The sequence below is a fragment of the Electrona antarctica genome, assembly GCF_951216825.1.
Source record: "Electrona antarctica genome assembly, chromosome: 23".
Lineage (NCBI taxonomy): Eukaryota > Metazoa > Chordata > Actinopteri > Myctophiformes > Myctophidae > Electrona > Electrona antarctica.
The window spans coordinates 29939700-29965304 of NC_136804.1; the positions used below are offsets into that span (position 1 = coordinate 29939700).

Sequence of the window (25605 nt, forward strand, 5' to 3'; positions counted from 1 at the left end):
GCCTTCAGCACTGCACTTCCGCCTTCATTGGGATACACGTCCCTCCAATGAACTGCAGCGGCAAATGAGGCGTCTATGTATATATGTCTATGAGTAAGACAGCCTATCCCCCTATCCACAAGGAGGAGCGGTTGACCAAAGCATTATGGGAATTGTAGTCCAGGAAGGAAGTGAGCCCAGTGTCCATGACATCATGGAGCCCATGGGCACGTTGAAATACTACAATATCTAAAAACACATATTACCCACATAATAACCCCAGGAAAGTGTTTCTTGTCTCCCAAACATCATTAACCCATTCTGGGCGGGAACCCCTTTTGGTGTTTTAACTAAGCATTATGTTATACTTTAGCTATTGAAAAATAGCAGATCTACAAGCTCATAGCGTGCCACCGAGTGGCGCGCTACGGGCTTGTAGATCTGCTATTTTTGAAAAATCGTGAAAATGCGGCACAAATCTTTGAATATATATTCTTTCAGAAGACTTTTTATTTTATTTGAAACCTAAATGGGTTAAAATAAGATCTGGTTGCAAAAGGGGTGAAGTGGCCCTTTAAGTTAATAACAATGCCCACATTAATGCCCCTGCATGTGGTGTCACAGTGTTGGAAGCGCTTGTTTTCAACAACGCAGCGTCCTGCCGTTTCTATAATTCACCCTTTGTCAAGTCCCGCCGGTGGTTGTGCCCCTCTTCGCACCCATTGGATAGCGTTTTGTGGTTGGACAAAAATCCTTTCTCTCCATCCACTATACCATTGAAATAAGGTGTTTTTTCAGTTGCTTCGTATTGATATTCTGTGCATTCAATTCTTATTTTAGTCAGTAAAAAATGTAAATGTAAAATGTAAATGTAAAGCCACCGCTCATGGCTGCTGAAGGATTTAGGTGAGGTGCTGGAGTCATAAAAGTATATTTATGAAAAAATAAAGGGAGGCTCTCTGCACACTCAAATCTTTGCACAATCAATAGATTAATTGCAAGCTTTCGGGGGGACCGCATGTAATTCAGACAGGGCTTTCGGTCTATTGACCTTCGTCAGGCAACTTGGTGTCAGTAAAAAGGAACATCACAGGTGCAGCATGGTGACTGGGCATATCATGTTTGTTTTTCCCCCAAAAATGATGTTTTAGCAAATTCAACATAAACAAGGCGGAACCAGGGCGGAACAAGGCAGAAAGAGCCTGCTGGTTAGTCAGTCAGGGACCAATCAGAAGGCTGACAAATGTGACCAGATTTGACTGAGAGCCTGCCATCGCGCAACCTCCAACTTTTTGTTTTTTCTTTTTGTTTTTTTAGTTAGTTAATGCAGACTCTTCACATACTAGAGCATGTCTGAAATAAGTGTCAGAGCTGAAATCGACATGTAAATATGAAATAAATGCTTAAACATGTAGCTAGGTGTAATGTTAGAGTCCACAGAAGTGAAACTTTCAAGCCCGTTTTCTCAACTCGCTGTTTTCTGCAAGACATTACTCTATAACTGGTGGGTCAAACTGAACAACCAATATGTCAATTTGAAGCTATGATTCCCTGCTTTCATATGACAAGAAAAAAACGAAAAATTTAAAAAAAGAATCCAATGGCAGTCCCTCAGTCAAATTTGGTCACAAATGTTGATGCAGGAGCATTATGTGCAATTTCAGAAACAAGAGCTGTACCGCAGGACACTAGGTGATTCATTTACAACAAGCGCTCATTGAGAGGAAAATAAGTGAGTCAATTAATAAAATTTAAATTAATTACCTCATGGAGAGGAAACGCTGACTCGTACGTATTATTCATCAGCAGACGATTAAGCCCTGCGTGAGAACAGAGAAGCGTGAACGATGGAGCGAGATCAAACCAAGTAGAACAACAGCTGCTACGGGACGGCACCACAAACACAGCGATCATCATCGCCATTACCAGAATAACGACCGTGATCTCTGTTCACTTTTCTTCAAGCTTTCAAAGCCGTTTGCTTTTCAATCACACACACGTCAAGGGCAAAGTTTGGCCGCCGCCGCCGCCAACCATTTGGGCGGCCTAAGCGTAATATGGAGGCCTTACCCGCACACGCACTCATGCACACGCACGCGCACACGCACACACACACACACCTAAAATATATACATATATAATTTAAATATAAATAAAATGATTGATTGACATCAAAAGGGGCCTGTCATCTCAAACCTAGAATGCAATATGCCTACTTTGTTGTTTTCAAGGTCAACGTCGGTAGCATTATACAAAGATATACCATACAAAAAATATATATACATTTTCCCCCATCTGTTTGCCATTCCATGTGCGTTTGTCTGTGTGTAACGACAGCGCCGCAGGTACATTTTTAAACTGTTTTCAGCAATGGGATTAATATTTTATTTGATGGGTAGCAGTGTTGTTTTCGTCGACAAAAAATAAGAGGAAAAATGTTCGTCGACTACCTTTTTTCACTGACGAAAACTAAATGGAAACTACATGAAAACTAAGCTATGATGACTACAACTAAGGCTAAATATACTGACAATATCGGCGACAAATAAAAACTAGACTAAAATGTTAGACAGGGACTAGTGGACAAGAGATCCAGTATAAGTCATTTTACACTTGGTTGCATGCTGAAAATACCAGATCTACAAGCACACAACGCGTCGCGCTGCGTTGTGAGCTTGTAGATCAGCTATTTGTAAACTAAATGAACTAAATGAACTGTGGATTTAGTCGACTAAAACTAGACTAACACTAAAACATTCCAGGTGACTAAAATGTGACTGAAACTAAATGAAAACTATGGAAGAGACTACGACTAAAACTAAAATCAAAATTTGCTGCCAAAAACAACACTGGTGGGTAGATCTTGTTGAGCTGGTCATTCTGAAAGTAGCTCTCAAGTCAAAAGAGTGTGGCCACCCCAACCCGGCTCTAGTGCGAATGGTTCCTGCGTGTTACTTTGCACTTGTTAATAAAGTGACATATATTAAAAAGATAAAATGAAAAACTCACCAATCTTATTTTTACCCTCCTCGTATTTAATCCTTTGCAAGATGTGGTGGACGATTCGACTCCTGGTGGCGTTGTTGAAGAATGTGTCTTTGTTGTGAATAATGAAACTGTAACGCAGGTACAAAAAAGGAAAAATGTTTTTACATGCGGTTATACTCCGTATTAATGAGGTAGTAGCTCGCACTCTCAAACTCTCTGCGCATTTTTTACCAGGTCGGTTAAGTAACTTTACAGAAACATCTCTAAAAGACACAACAAACGCGTTTCGGCCTTCATCAGCGTTGTCTCAGACAACGCTGATGAAGGCTTGAACGCAGAAATGCGTTCGTTGTGCCGCTGCTCTGCAGCATACCATGCCAACCAGAGCTGGACTTGGACAAAAATTCGGCCCGGTCATTTTAGCGCGAATTTGGCCCACTCACTCACTTTGCCTGCCTGTCAAAAAACAAAAAATCATATCATAACTTGAGCGGCCCCCTACGGTCGTAGGTCCTGTGGCCAGTCCACCCCTGATGCCAACCATTACATGAATTAAAAGTGCCTTAAAACGAGAGTTCCGTGAGTGCTGGTTTTCTCTTTTAGATATATATATATACTCCACATGACGAGCAAACAATTCTGTGCCTCTCTAGAGATGTCCCTGCCGATGACGTCACCTGTGAATGTATCTATCCTCTGAGACGCAGTACAAGAAGACCAAAATGGCACTGAAAACAGCAAGCATTAGTGAGGACCCAAATACAGAGATAAGTGTTCCTTTAAACTGCTCATACCCTAGGTGGGTTTGGTGAAAGGGCCTTTCCGTGTGGAGTTTGCATGTTCTCCCCGCCGTGTCCCCTAGGGTACGTACGCTCACAAACAAAACAAGCAGTAATCCTGGTCTCTATACGGCCTCCCCCTGGTCAGCCGGGGCCCCTGATGGAGGGGAAAGGAACTGGTTGGAATAACGTGTTCCTTCCACGTGATACGTGCAACCGGGGAAACTCCCCCCTGTCAGGTTGATAAGAAGCGGCTTGGACACATCATGCATTGAAGGAAGCATGAGGTCAGTCCGTTGCTCTCCCCAGGTTGACAGAGGGAGTGTAAGATTAGATTACATTAGACAATTGACACTGGGTCCACCGGTTGGTTCCCGGTTCAGTTCTTTTTGGTTCTTAGTCCATGAGCCAGAGCTCCAAAATTGGTGGGAAAAACTAGACCTATAATAAATTGTTTATAGGATCAATACAAGTAAATTAATACATGATAACCCTTCCACAGTAGTAGCATTTTATATTATTTTGCACATTTTCCTACATATGCCATTTGCATATTTAAAAATTTAAAATTTGTAATACACGAAGACAATGATTTATTGTAAGTAATCAACTGGGGAAGTTTCATGGTGATAACGATCTAATATAGGTATGGTTTTGCCCACTCAATTCATAATTAACGTTCCAATTTTGGAGCTCTGGCTCATGGACTAAGAACCAAAAAGAACTGAACCAGTTCCCATTTGGAACGAACCGGTGGAAAGGGGGTCTGTGTGAAATAAATGGGCTCCAAAATCGTTAAAAAACTCACTGGTGTATTCTGGAGCGACTGAACGGTGCGGTGAAACTCTCGTTCTCCTCCAGCTCGGGCAGGTTCTCGTCAAACTTCATGGGCTTGCGGGGAAGCCAGCCACGTAGCTTGTTGATCCGTTTCTCCATCCTGAGATCAAACATTTAGATTAGAATGCATTATTATTATGCATAGTTGCAGTGTTGATTTTTGTCGACTAAAAGTGTGACTCGTTGACTACCTTTTTTCCACTGATGAAAACTAAATGGAAACTAAATGAAAACTAAGCTATGATGACTAAAACTAAGACTAAATATAGTGACAATTTCGTCAACAAATGTTAGTAAGGGACTAGTGGACAAGAGATCCATTATAAGTAAAAGACATACCGGTGAGTCATTTTACACGTGGTTGCCTGCTGAATATAGCCGATCTACAAGCTCACAATGCGCCGCGCTACGACGCGTTGTGAGCTTGTAGATCGGCTATTTTCAGCAAGTGTAAAATCAGCCATTACGACGGCATCAGGGCCCGCCAAAATACATTTTAGTCGACTAAATCAACTGTAGATCTTTCGACTAAAACCTTATGATATTTAGTCGACTAAAACTAGACTAACACTACGACATTCCGGGTGACTAAAATGTGACTAAAACTAAATGAAAACTATTCAAAAAAAGACTATATGACAAACAAAAATCTAAATTTGCTGTCAAAATCAACACTGCATAGTTGCATAGTTGGCGGTTTTAATACATTATACACGCAATTTTCTGTTTCATGAAAATCAATGAAGTATGAGGTTGCCACTCACCGAGTCATAAACCTGTGCCTTCGTTGCATATAATAGATTTTCCTCCTGAAATATTGAGCAGGTCATAAATAGGATTGAGCAGTTCATAAATAATAAATGCACATTATACAGATCTATAATAGTCTAGTAAAAATAATAATGGCAATGAAAACACCACTACTATTATTACCACTACTACTACTAATAATAAAATACAATGAATATGGATTAAGCCAATAATAACTTAATTTACAGCCCCGATCCAGCCACATTTGCAATAGTATTCCGCCGTATGGCAACCATGGGTGGACTGGGTAGATTTACACAAAGAATATAAGTACGTAAGTAAAGTACATTTTATTTATAAAGCACCTTTTTCGAAACAAGGCTACAAAGTGCTGTACAGTGAACACAATATAATCAATCAAATTAAAACAAGACATAATGTAATGATGCAAGGAAAAATGGAGTACAACAAGCAATAACACCAAACATAATCAAGAAGGTCGGGGAAAATGTTTCCGAAATAAAAAACGTTTTCAACATACGCTTCAAAATATCAACAGACTCAGCGTTTTTTAAAGTGAAAGGCAGGGCGTTCCATAATGTAGGAGCAACTACTGCAAAAGCGCGGGCCGGTCACCCTTTGTCTTTCGCAATGTAAAGTGAAAGAGGAAGCAGTGGCGTGCACAGACATTTAGAGGGGCAGGTGCTCAAGTGGAAAAAAAGGGCACTTTGTGCAGCGCGTGGAACCGGCCGGTTGCCTTAATAGTGTGAGATTTATAGATTGTGGGGCCTAAATAATATATTAGAAGCTTTTTATCAAGAATTGATCAATGTTACCATGGTCCACATACTGTACAGTGTAACTTTACAAAATAAAGCCCCGAAAGGGCACATTGCTAAAAGGGCAGGGGGTGCTCTAGCACCCCCTAGTGTCTATCTGTGCACGCCACTGAGAGGAAGTATTATACTGAATTCATACTAGCACCAGAGGCAGTTAATATAAGGGCTGCTCATATTCTCCCCTCCGATTGGCCATATATTCGGAACTCTTCCCGAAGCATTTGTGTGCTTAATTGCCCTCATCTGACTGGACAGTATACGGTGACATACAACTCTTATAATTGAACAACACTCCTATAGAGATAGGCAACCACACTCGCAATTCCGCAGGATTGCATCTTTCTAGTTAATTTCTAGCTAATTGTTTATCCCCCCCAAAGTCACGAAAGCTAATTTGACCTTTGAGATACACAAATTACGCACTGAAAACGTAGTTACAGCACATTGGCTTCGTACGGCAGAATACTGTAATGCTGAGTGAATTCACACTGCATTCATTTCTATCGCTCCATTTTATGTCCAAGATATGACCAGGGGCGGCCTTAAGGGGAGGCCCCGTTCATGACGTCATAATTGTATTAATTTAAAAAAAAATTAAAGAACAAAAATTTGTGTGTCAGTGTGTATTGGACTTCAAAGCATGAACAGCATACAGCACAGCCAAGTAGAAAAATACACAAAAGCAGCTTGATTAAACAATTTTACTTTGTCTTGAAAATACTGTAATGTATAACTGGGAGGTTGCTATACAATGATGCAATCGCAACTCTCAGCGCTGCTAGTGCAGTGAGTGCACGCACCGGGAAGTGGGAACAATTACAAACAAACAGCACAGGTCAACGTGACATGACAGTGATTATTAGCTGCTACCAACTAGTGGTAAGTGGACGTACAGGACGTACTACTACTACTACTACTGCTACTACTATTTGTTTTCTTTTTTAAAGGCCCCTGGAGGCTCAAGGCCCGTTTCAATTGAAACGATTGAAACATAAGGCCGCCACTGGATATGACTGATGGTGACCCTTGTTGTGGTCCAGTGACAGCCCTGCTGCTCTGAGTGACTCAACACAGCACAGCTGTGCCCAGCAGGAGACCCTGCCACAGGCAGGGACACTCGCAGTGTTGTTTTCGTCGACTAAAACTAAGACGAAAAATGTTCGTCGACTACCTTTTTTCACTGAGGAAAACTAAACGGAAACTAAATGAAAACTAAGCTATGATGACTAAATATATTGACAATTTCGTCAACAAATAAAAACTAGACAAAAAGGTTAGGTAGGGACTATAGTGGACAAGAGATCCAGTATAAGTCATTTTACACTTGGCGCTGCGACGCCTTGTGAGCTTGTAGATCTGCTATTTTCAGCAAGTGTAAAAATGAGTCATTATGACGGCATCAAAGCCCGCCAAAATACATTTTAGTCGACTAAATCAGCCATAGATTTAGTCGACTAAAATCTTATGACATTTAGTCGACTAAAACTAGACTAACACTAAGACATTCCTGGTGACAAAAATGTGACTAAAACTAAAGGAAAACTATTCAAAAGACTATGACTAAAACTAAAATCAAAAATTGGAGGGATCTAAGTTTCTGAACCAATCAGAGCGTCGCATCCCTCCAGGCTATGGGACCTAGGTCCACGCGTATACACAACCTTTTAGCGTGATGATTAAGTTGAAAACGAGTAATACACTGTCTGGATGTCATCTAGAATTGGATTAAGAACGGAGGATTTCTGTAATCAGTAGCAGCTGTGATTTGAGGACGTGCAGCTACTATGGGAATAAAATGGGTGAGCTTCATTTTTATTGGCTTTTATTGATGTGTATCTCTACACGTCATCACGCAGCACGTTTTCGTTTTCAGGAAGTAATTACATTTTAATTTATATGGACTTTTGATATAAAAACACAAAAAAAATAATTTTACAAATCTTTTGGCATCCATTGTTAGGTATGCCCATATGATGACCACGGATATGGTCGAAACGTGTTCATTTCACTACACCTTTAAGTAAATGTAATTGGTTTCTTTCCACCACTGATAAACGGTGCATTGAACCTCTCTGCTTTCTCCAGATGTAACCGTTTTCAACGATTTAAGTGCTGGAGTGCAATAACAAATGGCCTGCTTGCCTATATAGCCATTAGCCAACGAACACTAATTAGTGTAATATCACTTATTTGCCGATATCTCGTTTGGCTGACCAGTTGAAACAATTTTAAACCCAATATCAGCCAATTCTTTTTTTGTTTTGTAGTTACTGCACGTTGGCTTTGTAGGGCAGTAGTATTATTTTCTCTCCTCAGCTGTCCCCCAGAAGACCACAACATAAAGTCCCAAATAATAAAACAGCAGCAGAGCCTTCGGTGGCTCCTCTGGAATCAATGTGCAGTATAGAGCACTGCCTGGAGAGGAGGTTGTTGTCGCTGGAAAACATGAAACTGCTGAGCTGACAAACACGACACACACTGGAGGGCTTTCTTCGTTTGATTCATGAACCACTTTCCTAGCTTGGAACCAGGACAGGAAATTAAACATTTTTGAGCGGTGCCTAACTCCTCCAATGGCTGCGTCTGTCTGTCTGTAAATGCTTTGGCCATGTCTCGCGACCCCCGCCCTGCAGCCTGAGTTGCAGCAAATTAGGTTCTTATTATATTTTTGGACTGACAAATCTGTTTAGTGTTTAAACCGGAACTGATTTGTCGGCCATTTTAGTAGTTTTTTCACAAACGTCTGGCACTGGCGAGCTAGCGGCCACTACAGCACTGGCGCTGAAACAGTTAAAAAGGTTATTGAAAGGGTGGTTTATGACCAATTTTTACATTACTTTGCTGTGGCATGATTCACACCAGAGGAAACCATAGTTATGTATACTGCAGTGAAACTTCAGAGAAGGACAAGACATTTCAGGAGGAAAGATATGCAGCGATGAGGAGATTAGTAACGGTGACAACAACGGGCTGAGTGAGTCACAACGCTGCACCCACTCACCCATGATTCAGACACTTGATAGTTCTCTCTCGAGAAACACGTCCTATTAGATAAACTTCCATCCTCCACCAGTGTTGAGTTCGTCGACTAAAACTATGACGAAAAATGTCCGTCGACCTACCTTTGCTCACTGACAAAAACTAAAAGGGAACTAAATTAAAACTAAGCTATGATGACTAAAACTTAAAGACTAAATATATTGACAACTTCGTCAACAAATAAAAACCAGACAAAAATGTTAGAAAGGCACAAGAGATCCAGCACAAGTAAAAGATACAGGTCATTTTACGCTGAAAATAGCAGATCTACTGTACAAGCTCACAACGCGTCGCAGCGCGCCAAGGCCCGCCAAAATACATCTTGGTCGACTAAATCAACTGTAGGTTTAGTCGACTAACATCTTATGATATTTAGTTGACTAGAACTAGACTAACGATAAACATTCCAGGTGAGTAAAATGTGACTAAAACTAAATGAAAACTATATTCAAGAGACTATTGATTTGTTTCCTCGTGCCTTAGCCCAGTGGTGGAAAGACCAAACCTATTGGCATTCATTTACGGTTCCATTTCGGGGACCTTGATAATAGCCGATCTACAAGCTCACATTGTGTCTACGATGAGACGCATTGTGAGCTTGTAGATCTGCTATTTTTTTAATTTTTAAATTTGAAACATTGCAGCGTGGATACTTTTACTTTTAGGTACAAAATGTGAGTACTTTTCCCGCCGACTGAACTGTGGACAGTCAGTCCTAAGGAGTGCGTTAAAGAAACGGATATGACTGCACTGCAGAGTCGAGACACGCAGGCCAAAGTGTTTTCCAGCAGTGATAATAATAACTAGGTCTGTCACAATCCTTACATAATTGTCTAATCGCAATTGTTGGGGAAAAAATGGCAGAAATAGCAGATCTACAGATCTTTTTTTTAAATTATATTAAATGTGTCAGTGATTTCTTCTTTGTATATTTAAGGGAAATTGAGTCCAATGCATTACAATGGCGGCGGTGCTGCGCATCGCGCACGTTCCTTCTCTGCTCTGTTGTTGTGGTCGGCACTTTGGAATGCGAAACGACATGCGATTATTACACCGTTTTAACCCATTTAGACCGTACAACGTGTGGGAATGTCATAACTAATCCAGGTTGCTAGGAAGTGTAGACATGTCCTAGCACATTTTCATTGATATCAAACGAGAGAAAAATATTCAGAATTGTTTTCTTTTTGGAGTTGGCCTCTCCTTCTGCACCATACTCCTTGCTCTTTTGCGCATGCGTATTGGCGTTCACTTTCCTGTTTACCGCTCACAAAGAAAGGCTCGGCGCACGTAATCTAAGGAGCTCTCCGTGGTTTTGACCAGATGGAGTGTGAATTCATTCAGAATTACAGTATTCTGCCCTACAAAGCCAATGAGGCTGTAACTACGTTTTCGGTACGTAATTTGTGTATCCCAAAGGTCAAATGAGCCTTCGTGACTTTGGCGGATAAAGAATTACCTAGAAATTAAACTAGAAAGATGCTCTCCGTGGTCTTGACCAGATGGATATACTAAGCTCTTCATTTCTGACTTCAACATGCCTCTCATTCAAAATATGAAGCGAGCGATCATCAGCGACTTTATCGTAATCTTAGCGAGGTAAGCAAGCAAAAATATGTCTCCCGGTTTTTGTACAGAATGGAAGGGGGGGGGGGTTACAGAATAAAAGCTGCCATATCTTCCCGGCACCCCGAGCTTCTATTTTGAAAGATGACAAAAAAGATGACAAGCAACTATCAAATCGGCGCAGTGGCTTTTCAAAGGTTAGTCAAAACACGGCAGGGAGATCTAGAACACAAATGTTTAATCACGGCAGCTGTTAAGTCATTAGTCAGCCCTGCGCAAATTGTGATTACGAAGGCTAAAAGGCAAACAGAAATATAAACTGTAACGTTCCAACGTTCAATGCAAAACACACAATTAAATCGTAAATCGCAATGATTTGTGTGACAATTAATAGTGCCGATCAATGTTTATTTTTGCTCCTGATTCCTATCATTTGATTTTGAGTATCTGCCGATAACAATTTTTCGCCGTGCAATATTTGTTTTTATAGAACACTTATGTCATAATATGACAATAGTACAATATCCAAAATCACAGACAACATCCAGTCTAATATGATATGAATATTACATTCATCACGTTTCTTTCTTGCTCGTCATTTGAAAAATGACGTGATCTGCCTCCATTCCGATCACGTGATCGGATCGGGACAACCCTAATCGTCAACTTAAAGGGATTTTAAAAACGTTTTTGTAATTTTTCTTAATTTTTTTTGGTTTTCTGAGCTCAATTGCACCCAAAAAAACCTGAACTTTTAATATTCAGTAGATTTTCTGTGGTCTGGGGTTTTCTGGCTCAAACAAGTGCTCTGAATTTCCTACTGTTTGTGATGTCACAGCCTGCAAATCCCATACATGAAAAGCTGAAATGGGAGGCACACACAACTGTGGTGGTTGCAAAAGCGCAACAACGCTTATATGGTCTCAGACGCCTAAAGAAGTTCGGCCTGAGTCCTAAAATCATAAGGAACTTCTACCGAGGGACGATTGAGAGCCTTCTGACAAGCAGCTTCACCAGCTGGTATGGGAGCTGCACAGACGGGGACCACAAGGCCCTCAGAAGGGTGGTGCGCTCAGCCGAGCGCATCACTGGGTGTCGGCTGCCCAGCATGGAGGAACTGTACACTCAGCGATGCCTCAGGAAGTCCCTGAGGATCATTAAGGACCCCACACACCCCCATACAGTTTTTTTCAGGCTGCTGCCCTCAGGGAAGAGGTACCAAAGTATCAAAGCCAACACAAGCAGACTAAAGAACAGTTTCCTCCCCCAGGCTGTAAGGCTGCTTAACAAGCCTAAATGAATGAACATTGAACATGCCATGGTATTACGGCCTTGTATACTGATCTGAGTTCCTTAAACTTTTTAAAACTTTTATACTTAGTATCGTTATTTAATTATTTACTTTTTTACTTATGTGTATTGTGGAGCATCACCCAACGTAAGTTTTTCACAATGCTGTACCTGTACATCTGTGTGACAATAAACACCTTGAACCTTGAACCTTGAATGTCATGGGATTTGCCAGCAGATGTCACTGTTTTCACTGTTTTGCCTGTTTTCGTTGGAGCTCAAAAGGCTTCCAAACCCCAGAGAAAACTCCAGACCACAGCAAAATCCACTGAATGTTCAAAGTTCAGGGGTTTTTGTTGCAATTGAGGTAAAAAAACGAATGAAAATGAATGTCATAAAACCGTTAAATGTGTAATCGTGACAGCCCTAGTGACAGCTGTCCTGCCTGTGACCGAGGCAGCGTTGTGTCTGTCCACTAGGGGGCAGCGTTGTGATCACTCACCTGAACGGCATGCGTATGTTCATGAGCTCTGCGTAGCGACACAGCACGTCCCACGGAGCGTGGAGCTTCACGAAGATCACGTCACTGTTCGTTAAGGACGACTGTGGAGAGACGCACGCGTGCACACACACACACACACACACACACACACACACACGCACACACGCACATGCACACGCACACACAAAATGTCACACAAAGATGTCACATCTTTTTTTTTATGCATCTGGACCTTTTATCATAAACGTTTAAAAGACCCATTTATTTTATTGAATCTCTTAATTACACCAAAATTCATGAGAAGCACTTTTGTACAGACATCACCATGCTACATGTACTGTATGTGCGATATGAAAACTTTTTTTGTTTACACAACATACAGTTTTGGGGGGTGTAAAGACCTTTTAATAGAGAAGCTCTGCAAAATATTTCTCTAATGTAAGTGAACTACGTACGCAACTAATCATCATTCATACACCCCAGCACGCACGCACGCACAAATCAGTGCTATTGAACACCCTTAACGTCTGTGTGTTGTTTCGAAAATATTGAACCAATGGAAAGTAGTGAAAAGTGCTTTGGACAAAACCTCTTAACTCCATTGGACCCTCAAAATGTCTGCTAAAGCAACTCGTGTAACTCCACCACCTCTCCCCCTCTCATGGAAGTAATTGACAATATATAAAGTTACAACACCAACTTTGATGAGGCTGTATTGCTTTGTTTTAAAAATATACGGTTCTCTTAATTTCCTGAAAAATGCATATCTTTCATTTCCTGAAAAATGAACATTTTGGAGTTATGAGGTTTCCTCCCGACAGCAGAGATATAATGATTTTGGGCGGGAACCCCTTTTGGTGTTAGCATTATGTTATGCTTTAGCTATTGAAAAATAGCAGATCTACAAGCTCATAGCTTGTATGTCTGCTATTTTTGAAAAATCGAAGAACGACTGACATAGACAGGATGTAGAAGACATTTTTAGAATCTGATCTCAGGTCAAAATGGGTTAATAACACTTAACTTAAACACATGCACCCATATATCCAGGGGGAACATTAGCCAAAAATCAGATTTAAAAGCTTATCATGATGAGTTATTTTTGGGGAAGTGATTTGGTGCAGACGGTAAAACATGTGCAGAGCCAACAACTAGTGTCCAATTTACCAAGTCTAGAGCACTGGTTCCCTAGCCTCGATACCCAGGCTTTCATTTCGTCTGCGCGAAAAAAGAACTGGTTCCCCAACACAGGGTTGGGGCCCAAGCGAAGGCTTTTTTGTGTCTAAGTCCATCTATCTATCTATCTATCTATCTATCTATCTATCTATCTATCTATGAGTCACGGACACATTTGTATGGGTCCCTTTATTTTATTTTTTGTTTCATAAACATTCTCAAAAAATAAAATAAAAATAATCGTGAATTTAAAACAAAACACATGTACAGTAGAATGCATTTTTTTTACATGTACATGAAAGCCCCCATATATGGTGCCCAGGTCTCGTGACATCACGTGACATCATCAGGGATGGAGATCCCTGATGATGTCATAGTAAATGCGACCTGCTGCTGTCGCAATTAAGCCCATATATGGAGATCCCTGATGTCAGAGTGAACTTCTTCCTCTCCTGCAGTCCTGACCCATTTTAACCCATTCTGGGCGGGAACCCCTTTTGGTGTTTTATGCATTATGTTATACTATCTACAAGCTTGTAGCGCGGCACCGAGTGCCGCGCTACGAGCTTGTAGGTCTGCTATTTTTGAAAAATCGTGAAAATGTGGCGCAAATCTTTGAATATTATTATATATTTTCAGATTGGGGTCGGCGGCCAAATAGATTTTTCTGGGGGTCCTTGACATGAAAATGTTTGAGAACCATAGAAACATGTGGTTTTCAGAAAACTGTCATAATTTAGAAAACATTTGTAGAATCGTCCTCAGGTCTAAATTGGTTAGAAGACATTTGTAGAATCGTCCTCAGGTCTAAATGGGTTAAACAGCCTAGAGTCGGTTGTACGGCACACGAAGACGCTGCCATGGCAGAAAGAAAGAGCCTAAAAATATATCCGTGTAACTCCATGCTACAGAAAACCACGCAGGGCCAAGTGGGACTGTTTCAAGGAGAGCACGGAGGAGCATCGGCTTCCCTTTGGAACGTTCCAGAAAATGATGACCTTGATGTTACTGCATCAGCAGGAAGCGCGCGTGCGCACGCTTGCACACACGCACACACGTGACTATAGGCATTCACTTCTAGTAATTTTTACTAGTCGACTAGTTGCCTAGTTTACTAGTCGACTAGTTGTTTAACTACCTATTATTTGTACATTTATAAAACTGTGTACATTGGTGACTATAACTATAATCTACCTGATCTTGAGGCCTACAAAATAATTAACCCATTTAGGCCTGACCTTGAAATTAAAAAAAATCTTCTAAATCCTCCAGTTTTCTGAAATAAATATTTTCACGATTTTTCAAAAATAGCAGACCTACAAGCGAGTGGCGTGCTACAAGCTAAATTATAACATAATTATAACATAATTATAACATAATGTTTATGCGCCCGCCCAAAATGGGGCGGGCGCACGCACGCACGCACACACACACACACACACATGTAACCAACCAATCACATAAATTCAGTGGTTTATGCGATGATGTATAATGATAAGAGTGCCCCTCACTTCACACGGGTGTGATTTCTTTTTTTAATGAATACTAACTCAAAGCACACATTTGACAGAGCAAATTTCACTTAGTAGTCGACTAACATTTGATCGACTAACAAGCTTTGTGAGCTTGTAGATCTGCTATTTTCAGCATGCAACAAAGTATAAAATCGCCGCATTACAACGCCATCAAGGCCCTCCAAATTAAATACTTTTTTGTAGACAAAATCAACTGTGGATTTAGTCGACTAAAATCAGATGATATTTAGTCGGCTAAAACTAGACTAAAACACTGTGTCAAGTACTGGAGTCTAGTGTGTACTCCAGAGCAAGTCAAAAAGGAAATAAGCATGCGTTCTCCTTGCCTCCTTCTCCAGGTGCAAGCCCTCGGCGCGGATGTTCCTCTCGAACATCTCCCTCTTCTCCGACTCCTTGTTGGACTTCCTGTACACCAGGATGTAGTCGATGCGACACTTGCCGTCGCTGAAGCACAGGCCGCTGGATTTACTCCTCACCTGAGAGAGCCCAGGGACAATTTACAATTTACAATTTAGCAGACGCTCTTAACAGTTTGACGCCACATCACGCGGAACCCGCCTTTTAATCAAATATCCTACGCTGCCTGGATTTTATTACCTTTGGAGCATACGCTGAAGTATTTCGGCGTTTGTTCCGTGAAAATCGGGTAAGAAATGGTCCGTCGTCTTGTTATGATGAAACGAGCCAGCGGCCATGACAATGCGAAACGAAACCAGAGTGCAGAGCAAGTTGTAGTCCAAACAAGCCCCCCGTCCACTTGCATTGGGCTCAATTTCCCAGAAGCCCTAGCAGCCCAGCATAAGTATCGATTTCCGGTTTCGTCGTCATAACATGACGCTCTCTCCCCCTGCTCCACGGCAGAGGCGGACTTTTTTTTAATTATTTTTAATGCGATGCGATTTAGGTTCATAAAACAAATAGCGGGTCTGTCGTATTACGCAGCGGCGCAACACTGGATCAAACAATTCCCGGCAGTATAACTGTTAATCCAGAGCGATTTACATTAGGCAAGAACAAAAGTATGGGAATAGAGGGACAACCACAATCATCTTTATTTCACGGATTTACTCCTCACCTGAGAGAGCTCAGGGACAATCACAAGCATCTTTATTTTACAGAAGTAAAGGAGAGGATTTACTCCTTACCTGAGAGAGCAGTTTATTCAGCTTATTAAGATTCATAATTCACAGCAAATTGAGTGGCCCCCTGTGTCCCATCGATGCATGATGCCTTCTCCTGGGCAGAATTTCAGATTGACCTCCCCTGTCGTGTCCTGTCCTGTCCTGTCCAGATCAACAGGGCTGTGGTCACTCACCTCGGGCAGTGCAGAGTCGGTGCGGCTGTTGTCGTCCAGGATGCTACTGTGCGTTCCCAGGTGCAGTAAGGTGTCGTCGTCCTCCTGGTCAGGGCTGCTCAAACCGTCCGATCTCCCGTTCTCCATGAGCACCTTGACATCCTTCACAGCTACAGTGGACAGCATCAACCAGAAAAGAAGTTCGACTATTATTATTATTATTATTACATTTATTATTATTATTATTATTATTATTATTACAGAATTAGACTGAGTTTGTTGAATACTATTCTGATTTTGTCTCTCTGCATGTTATACACAGAAAAGTGTAAAACTTTAAATGGGACATTCTGCGGAATTAGTACTTACTAATACTTACTTACGTCTGGTACATTAATTGCATTCTGAAGCCAATATACTTTTGTACTTTTAAATCAATAAAGTAAATGTCGCATTCCGGACTTTTAAAGTTGTAACAGAGTATTTCTATATTGCAGTACACCACTGCTTATAGAGCACCAAAGTCTGACGTCAATGTCGCTAGAGGGCGCTAAGTCAACGGGTTTGTGTATTGATTTATTTGTATTATAATCCCCAAGACCCCATAGAGGGATCTTAGATAACCGAAGTCCTGACATCATCCCCTGGTTTCCCCTGGTTCACGGAAGTAATTTCTCTATGGAGAATAACATGGGCTCATCTTAAAATCGTTTCATATAAGCATTGTGGTCCAAAAAGAAACAAGCTGTATCTGCGTTATTGTCAGGGAGGTGTCTCTGTATCGTTTGCGACCGTCAGTCACTCATATACGATATGATGATACATGTCTGTTCCTAGCGAAAATGTAACTAATTCAGCAGCAGCAACAATAGCATTTTCTCTCAGTCAGTTGATTCTTCATATCCATATGAGTGAAGCAGCCGGGATGACGTGTTTATTTTTCAAATGCAGTTCTTATATGAGGCGATCTAAAATCCCCCTATGGGGATTACAATGCAAATAAAAAGTACATGAACCTGTGAATTTGCGCCCTCTACTGATATTGACGTCAGACTTCGGTGCTCTGTAAGAACTGGGTTCTTTAAAAAATAAACAAATCATCCCTGCCATTTCAACTCATATGGATATTAAGAATCAACTGAATGAGAGAAAACACTAATGTTACTGCTACTGAATTAGTTCATATTTTCACTAGAAACAGACAAATATGACTGACTGACTGACTGACTGTCGTAAACGATGCAGAGACACCTCCCCGACAATATCGCAGAGACAGTTTGTTTATTTTTAGACCACAATTAGCCCTTCGCTAAATCCCACCCTAAAAATCTATTGTCCAATGCCAATCCAAATAGTTTAGCAACTGTTGCTATGCATGCAGGGCAAGCTTTCGTCACCTCATAGCTGTCAATGTTATTTTGCATGGCTGTGTTGTTGAACACATACACGGCTTAACGTCGGACCCACCCAGGTGATGGGTAGTCTTAGGGCCGATTCATACTCCTATTTTACCGCTGTTTCGGCGCTGTAGTGCCGAAATGATTTCGGCTCGTCAGAAATTTTCAGTAGCACCGAAGAGCCGACTTTAGGATGGTACCCGCCCCCCCGAACCTAAAATGACGTCACATTGTAGGCTCTACAGAGCCGAACCGACTTTTATTCGGCTCTAAAATAGGAGTATGAATCGGCCCTTAGCCTGGCTAATAAGCCAGACTCAAATCACACTGTCGTGTGGTATTTGAGTCTGGAGATGCTGTGTATGGATCTTGTTTCCCGGGGGGCGGGTTCAAACATTTTCTCTTTGACGCAATTGGTTAGAGCTACTGTCAGTCAAAGGTCTCAAGCATTGAACGTCACTGTACCAAAGCCCGCCCATATTGCATACCGTGTCCCGATTGGCCACACCAGTTCTCTGGTGTAGGAAATGGGCGTACAATTGAGCCTCTCCAGACCGTAATCCGCCGGCAGGCAATTTTTTTTTGCCAACGGCTGATTCGGTCTGGCTTATTAGCCAGGCTAGGGTAGTCTTACCGTGCAACATGAAAACTCCTGTCAACAATAGTCTGTCATTTCCCCTGTATTTCTAGTTTATTATAATAATGTCATGCGAAATGTGTCCAGTCCATGGCCTACTGCAGGCCTGGTTGACTAGATTTAGAAGACATTTTGATGCTCTTGCTACTGAAATGATCGATTACAGTATTTATATGGAGAAATCCCGTCATTTAACATGCATCTCTATGGGGGAGAAGGAGAGCTTGCCCTGTCTCCTCGCTGCTAACGTGCCTATAGAGAGTATGCGCGTGACATCATCATCAAACCAGGAGGTTATGCTGGAACACAGGCCTACTGAGTGGCAAAAAACTACTTTCTGGCCTTGACAACCCATACATCCACACAGAAAAGTCCTATCTGATTGCATTAAACAACATTAAACAATGTTAAACTCACTTTGCCTGTTGCTTTGCCACTCGATTTGCCACTCACTTTAAGCATGCGCATACCCTCTATTGGACAAGGACGGGTTGGGGAGGGACTTAGCGAAGGGCTAATTCATATAGTGTGTCTTCGTACGACGCTTAAAAGGGGCAGTGCGGGCCTGGCGTCGTCATGAAAGGGGGCGGGACTGCGACACTCTATATGAGACAATTTTAAGACGAACCTATGTTAGTCTCCACAGAGAAAAACTTCCACGAACCAGGGGGGGGGATGAGCGAGTGATGTCAGGACTTCGGCGCTATATTGGCAAACACACAGCATCATGTGGTTACCTGGAGGCCAGGTAACGGCTCTCTCACCGAGGGGAGGAGTGTTGTCCTGAGTGCTGGTGGAGTTCGGAGGTCCTTCGGAGGACTCCACCATGTTGTCTGCCGTGCCGCGGGAATCCGGGACCTTGACCGCCGCGTCTGCCCCCTGGTGGTGGCCGGAGGCCCGTGGAACACTGCGTCGTCGGTGAGCGCTGCTGTGCCACTGGAGCTCAGACCCATGTAGAGATGAACTCACACCTGTATAGAGCGGGGATGGGCAACTTTGAAGATTGAGAGGGCCACTATAGTTCCACACTCACTCCAGAGGGCCACTATAGTTCCACACTCACTCCAGAGGGCCACACATAGTTCCACACTCACTCCAGAGGGCCACTATAGTTCCACACTCACTCCAGAGGGCCACTATAGTTCCACACTCACTCCAGAGGGCCACTATAGTTCCACACTCACTCCAGAGGGCCACACATAGTTCCACACTCACTCCAGAGGGCCACTATAGTTCCACACTCACTCCAGAGGGCCACTATAGTTCCACACTCACACCAGAGGGCCACTATAGTTCCACACTCACTCCAGAGGGCCACTATAGTTCCACACTCACTCACTCCAGAGGGCCACTATAGTTCCACACTCACTCACTCCAGAGGGCCACTATAGTTCCACACTAAATCACTCCAGAGGGCCACTATAGTTCCACATTGCATATGTCGTAGCAAAAATAGCAGATATACAAGCTCAGAACTCAGAAACACATGAAGAGCTGCAGCCTTAAATTACCTTAACAGATTTGTAACTCTGAGAGTGAGTTAGAGAAGCGCTGTCCTAGTGGACTCATAATGTGCCATACATAGTGTCATAGTAATTCAGTGTCAAACATATTCTGACCAAATCCTGGAGACTGGCATTCAGTAATTGGGTCTTATGATCAAAATAAGAACATTATAATGGTGTGTAAAACAGAAAATCTGAAGAGGGAAACAAAAAAAAAACATTTGCAACACGGACTAGACCATGGCCCTCATTTATCAACCGTGCGTACGCCAAAATATGGGTGTACGCCGAAATTACCGCAATTTTCGGCATTTACCATTTGCGCCAACGTTTGATTTTGAACTTGAGCCAAGACAAAAACCACGTCTGGTCGGGAGCTGTCGTACGCTTTGTCCTCACCTGTTTTTCTGTCGTAGAACAGCGGAGCAGCATTGTTTGACCAGCTGAGAGGCTGTCACAGGCATCGAAACATATGTATTCACTCCTAAAATGTTTATATAAAACTGTATGTATATGGGCTAAATGTAAAAAAGAAAAAAAAAGTAAAGGAATACATCAACGATGTGTCTTTGTGTCATATGAAATTAGTAGGAGATTTCCAACTTTACAAGCAAGCAATTAAAATCGCGCATTTAAAAACAATGTTGCAAGTTAGATGCGTAAGCCATTTAAACAGTGTTTTGCATGATGAGTGCATACATGCGAGGATTTGGGCTGTCTGTGCTGAAATATTTCCATGGAGAGTATAGTGCAGCGCTGAAGCTGCGGAGAGTCCCAACTTGGGTAGCCTACTGTAGCCGAATCTACAGCAGGCCGATGTCTTTCTGGAGTTACAGTATGTGCAATCTCCTCCTCGTTTAATAAACCCGACGCGTCGCTCGAATGCCAAATGTGCCGTGCCAGCGCAAGTGGGAACGCATCGGAGATAGTATAGCCTAAGCCAGCCTGCAGCCCACCATACCAACACCACTGTCCAGTGCCACATGAGGCTATACGGTTTTGGCTGCAATATTCATATAATTGACAGTTGACAGCGAGGCAATTTAAATAGACTGTCGGACGTGCATGGTCAATTGGTCACGGTGTCACGGACGGACCACAGTGATAGAGAGAGACAGACAGGACAGGAGATGCACCTTGCAAAACAGCAGCGCGTGCGCGCCTATTTGTTATATAATTCATGGTTCACAGGTTCAGGTTTTCGTTCACTAATATATCTTGTTGTATATTAAATGAATAAAGACTTTAATAATTTAATATACAACTAACAACACAGTGACAGTTGCTTGCAAATTGCGATATGTGCGTGCATGCGTGCGTGCGGGGGGTGAGGCGGCAGCAAGGGAAGCGAAGCGAGAGGAGAAACAGACAGGGTAGTCCTACAGCTTTATTTAATTCATGCAGGTTTATTTATTTAAGATACAACAAGTTGCGTGCGTCTGTGTGTGTGTATGGGAGGGGGCAGCAAGGCAACTTAGGTGACATTCACACCAGAAAGCTTTGCTGCGATTCAAACGAATCCTGCGCATTGTCAGAAAGTGCACTTCGTTTGACAGGTGAAACTTTTTTTCCCCTGTAACCATGGTTTCCAGGTCGTATTGCAGTTGTTCATGTCGCAAAAACGAGGGCGAGGCTAGATTTTATAGGGCGTGCCAGATAGATTTCAGCCGTCACATTTATTAACGTCGGAACGAAATTAAGGAAGAAACAGCTGTCTGCGATCACTTTGTAAATGCCGACCCGACGTGGGTGTACTACGAATCCTACACTCGAATTTGGGGCAGATTTTACACTCGATTGATAAATGAGGGCCCAAGTCTTTGCCACGGACACATTTTGTCCGTGTACGGACATGTTGATGTTCATTCTTATTCATGCAGAAGTCTAGTCTAGCCTGGCATCTCCTCGGTTTTGGGGATGTTTGGGCTTAAATAGTAATAATAGATCTACAAGCTCAGGCTACGAGATTGTAGGTCTGCTATTTTTGAAAAATCGTGAAAATGCGGCGCAAATCATTGAATATATATTCTTTCGGAGCGAACATCTTTAACTCAAGTATGTGCTTCTGCGGGGCCCCTGGAACAACATATTTTCAGATGTGGGTCGGAGGCTAATTACATATATTTTTGGGGGTCCTTGACATGAAAATGTTTGGGAACCACTGACATAGAAACATGGGTTTTTCAGAAGACTTTGGGGATTTAGAAGACATTTGTAGAATCGTCCTCAGGTCTAAATTGTTTTAAGCGCACCACTTAGCTATAGAGTATACTGCTGAGCGCTGCTCTGTAAGCCGTTTCATAAAATGGAACAGACAGTCTGGACAGTCTCCATGTATTGACTGGCTTATTATGAGCCGATACAGGCTGCCAAGAATGAATGGGTTTTATTTTCCACTCGTGCATATAATACAGGTACAGTACCAGCAATGAAATGTTGGTGTGACGTGTTCTGTGAGAACAGCAATACAAAATACAACAATGTTACAACAAATACTGGATTACAGACAGACAGACAGACAGACAGACAGACAGACAGACAGACAATAAATTCACCATGTCTCTGTAAGTCTGTCTGTATGTACAGTACGTACGTGCCTACGGTGGTACACGCCAACTCGAGAACCGTTCGCCCCACCTTCGACTTCAAATTCGGCACACGCGTTCCACACCCCCACAGAGTGCAGCTAGTGCCCGCACCGGTCTAGTACATTATGAATTATGTTCTGTATTTATAATTCAAATTATTATGAAAAAGGTTTTTTTTAAGCCAGCAATATCTTATGATCAAAAAAGGTTTTTTCAAGCCAGCAGTATCGAAACAACATGAGTCCGATTTCAGCCAGGTAAATTAAATAGACCCTGACCCACCAGAACCTGAGCCAGACAACACTGCAGACAGACAGCATGCAGCGCTTGGATGTGTTTCTCTGTATATCTAGCACAGCACAGCAGCACTGCTGAGGGTTAGGTGAGGACACGGCTCCACTGCTGCCCCTCAGCATTCTAGGTATGGTTAGGTGAGGACACGGCTCCACTGCTGCCCCTCAGCATTCTAGGTATGGTTAGGTGAGGACACGGCTCCACTGCTGCCCCTCAGCATTCTAGGTATGGTTAGGTGAGGACACGGCTCCACTGCTGCCCCTCAGCATTCTAGGTATGGTTAGGTGAGGACACGGCTCCACTGCTGCCCCTCAGCATTCTAGGTATGGTTAGGTGAGGACACGTCTCCACTGCTGCCCCTCAGCATTCTAGGTATGGTTAGGTGAGGACACGGCTCCACTGCTGCCCCTCAGCATTCTAGGTATGGTTAGGTGAGGACACGGCTCCACTGCTGCCCCTCAGCATTCTAGGTATGGTTAGGTGAGGACACGGCTCCACTGCTGCCCCTCAGCATTCTAGGTATGCTGTATTCAGGGTCATTTGCATATAGGCTGCCTGTGGAAGAATAGGCTCTTATACTGTCTGTGCACAACTGTAGGTTTTACACACAGGGCAGTATTATGCGTGTCTTAAGTACCAGGTCTTATGACTTAACTTAAGACCTGGAGGCGTGATCAAAGCCATTTGGCTATTCTGAGTGGCCAAACAGCATTGACCACGCCTCCAGGTCTTAAGTTAAGTCATAAGACCTGGTACTTAAGACACGCATAATACTGCCCACAGTGTTGATTTCGTCGACTAAAACTATGACGAAAAATGTTCGTCGACTACCTTTTTTCACTGACAAGAACTACATAAAAACTAAAATAAAAACTAAGCCATGATGACTAAAACTAAGACTACTGTAAATATATTGACAATTTCGTCAACAGATTAAAAACTAGGCCAAAATGTTAGGAAGGGTCTAGTGGACAAGAGTTCCAGTATAAGTTATTTTACACTTGGTTGCATGCTGAAAATAGCAGATCTACAAGCTCACAACGCGGGCTTGTAGATCGGCTATTTTCAGCAAGTGTAAAATCAGCCATTACGACGGGATCAAGGCCCGCCAAAATACATTTTAGTCGACTAAATCAACTGTAGATTTAGTCGACTAAAATCTTATGATATTTAGTCGACTGAAACTAGACACCAAAACATTCCGGGTGACTAAAATGTGACTAAAACTAAATGGAAGCCATTCAAGAGACTACGACTAAAACTAAAATAGAAATTTTCTGCCAAAAACAACACTGGTTACACACTCATTTCCTGTTCTGGTTTAGTTTCCCATATATACCTTCATTTGATTGGCTCGGCAGCAGATTTGAACCTATGACACACACCTTCATACGTTTCCCGGTTCAAATCTGCTGTGAGTAGAAGTGGGCCCCGAACCTCGGGATCAAATCTGCTGTGAGTAGGGGTGGGTCCCGAACCTCGGGATCAAATCTGCTGTGAGTAGGGGTGGGTCCCGAACCTCGGGATCAAATCTGCTGTGAGTAGGGGTGGGTCCCGAACCTCGGGATCAAATCTGCTGTGAGTAGGGGTGGGTCCCGAACCTCGGGATCAAATCTGCTGTGAGTAGGGGTGGGTCCCGAACCTCGGTTCAAATCTGCTGTGAGTAGGGGGTGGGTCCCGAACCTCGGTTCAAATCTGCTGTGAGTAGGGGGTGGGTCCCGAACCTCGGTTCAAATCTGCTGTGAGTAGGGGGTGGGTCCCGAACCTCGGTTCAAATCTGCTGTGAGTAGGGGGTGGGTCCCGAACCTCAGGACCAAGCAGGTACCGAACCGAACATGCATGGGTTCCCGGGTACCCATTATAATAATTCAATTTCGGTTCTAACTAAATCGGTTCCTACAATTTACAATTTACAATTTAGGCATTTAGCAGACGCTCTTAATCCAGAGCGACTTACATTAGGCAAGAACAAAAGTATGGGAATACATCACATATATAAAATGCATTTATCAAGAAACATGCGTAAGCTAAGAACGTAACTAGGACATATCTATATAATGACACTATACATATTAAATATACATATATACTATACTATGCTATACATATGTACTATGATGTGCTATGACTACATACAATGCAATTATTGTGCTGTCTACATGACATGCTATAAGTCTGTTTCAAATGCTATCTAAGTCTAAAAAGTGCTATCTAAGGGGGTAGGATAAGTGCTATGGGCCATGATGGAGTCTGAAAAGGTGGGTCTTCAGACTACGGCGGAAGATTGGGAGTGATGCTGCAGTTCTGATTGCAACGGGGAGTGCATTCCACAGTTTTGGGGCCAGAAGGGAGAAGAGTTTGGGACGTGTGGAGCGTTGTCCCGGCGTTTTTAGTGAGGGTGAGCTTTCCTGCGTTGGCTGATCTGAGTGCGCGGGAGGGTTTGTAGGGTTCAATCATGCTTGCAAGATATGGGGGAGCCATACCTTTGGTTGCTTTGAATGCCAGCATCAGAGTTTTGTATTCTGTGCGGGCAGCGACTGGGAGCCAGTGCAGGGAGCGGAGCAGGGGGGAGACATGTGAGAATTTTGGCTGGTTGAAGACCAGACGAGC

The 25605-nt window shown here is 42.7% G+C and overlaps 1 protein-coding gene across 8 annotated transcripts in view; it reads right to left on the bottom strand.

Moving 5' to 3' along the window:
• LOC306916556 (anoctamin-4-like) overlaps positions 1-25605 on the bottom strand; it is a 124075-nt gene that overhangs the window by 61126 nt on the left and 37344 nt on the right. For 7 of the 8 annotated variants that reach the window (XM_079494465.1, XM_079494464.1, XM_079494462.1 and 4 more), the window contains exons 4-11: positions 19346-19579; positions 16596-16744; positions 15607-15756; positions 12570-12670; positions 5348-5392; positions 4555-4683; positions 2989-3095; positions 1744-1799 (exon numbers count right to left, since the gene is read on the bottom strand). In XM_079494465.1, the coding sequence (XP_079350591.1) occupies positions 1744-1799; positions 2989-3095; positions 4555-4683; positions 5348-5392; positions 12570-12670; positions 15607-15756; positions 16596-16744; positions 19346-19579 (971 nt within the window). The remainder of the gene's footprint in view (positions 1-1743; positions 1800-2988; positions 3096-4554; positions 4684-5347; positions 5393-12569; positions 12671-15606; positions 15757-16595; positions 16745-19345; positions 19580-25605) is intronic. The other variant, XM_079494463.1, reaches the window with a different exon arrangement.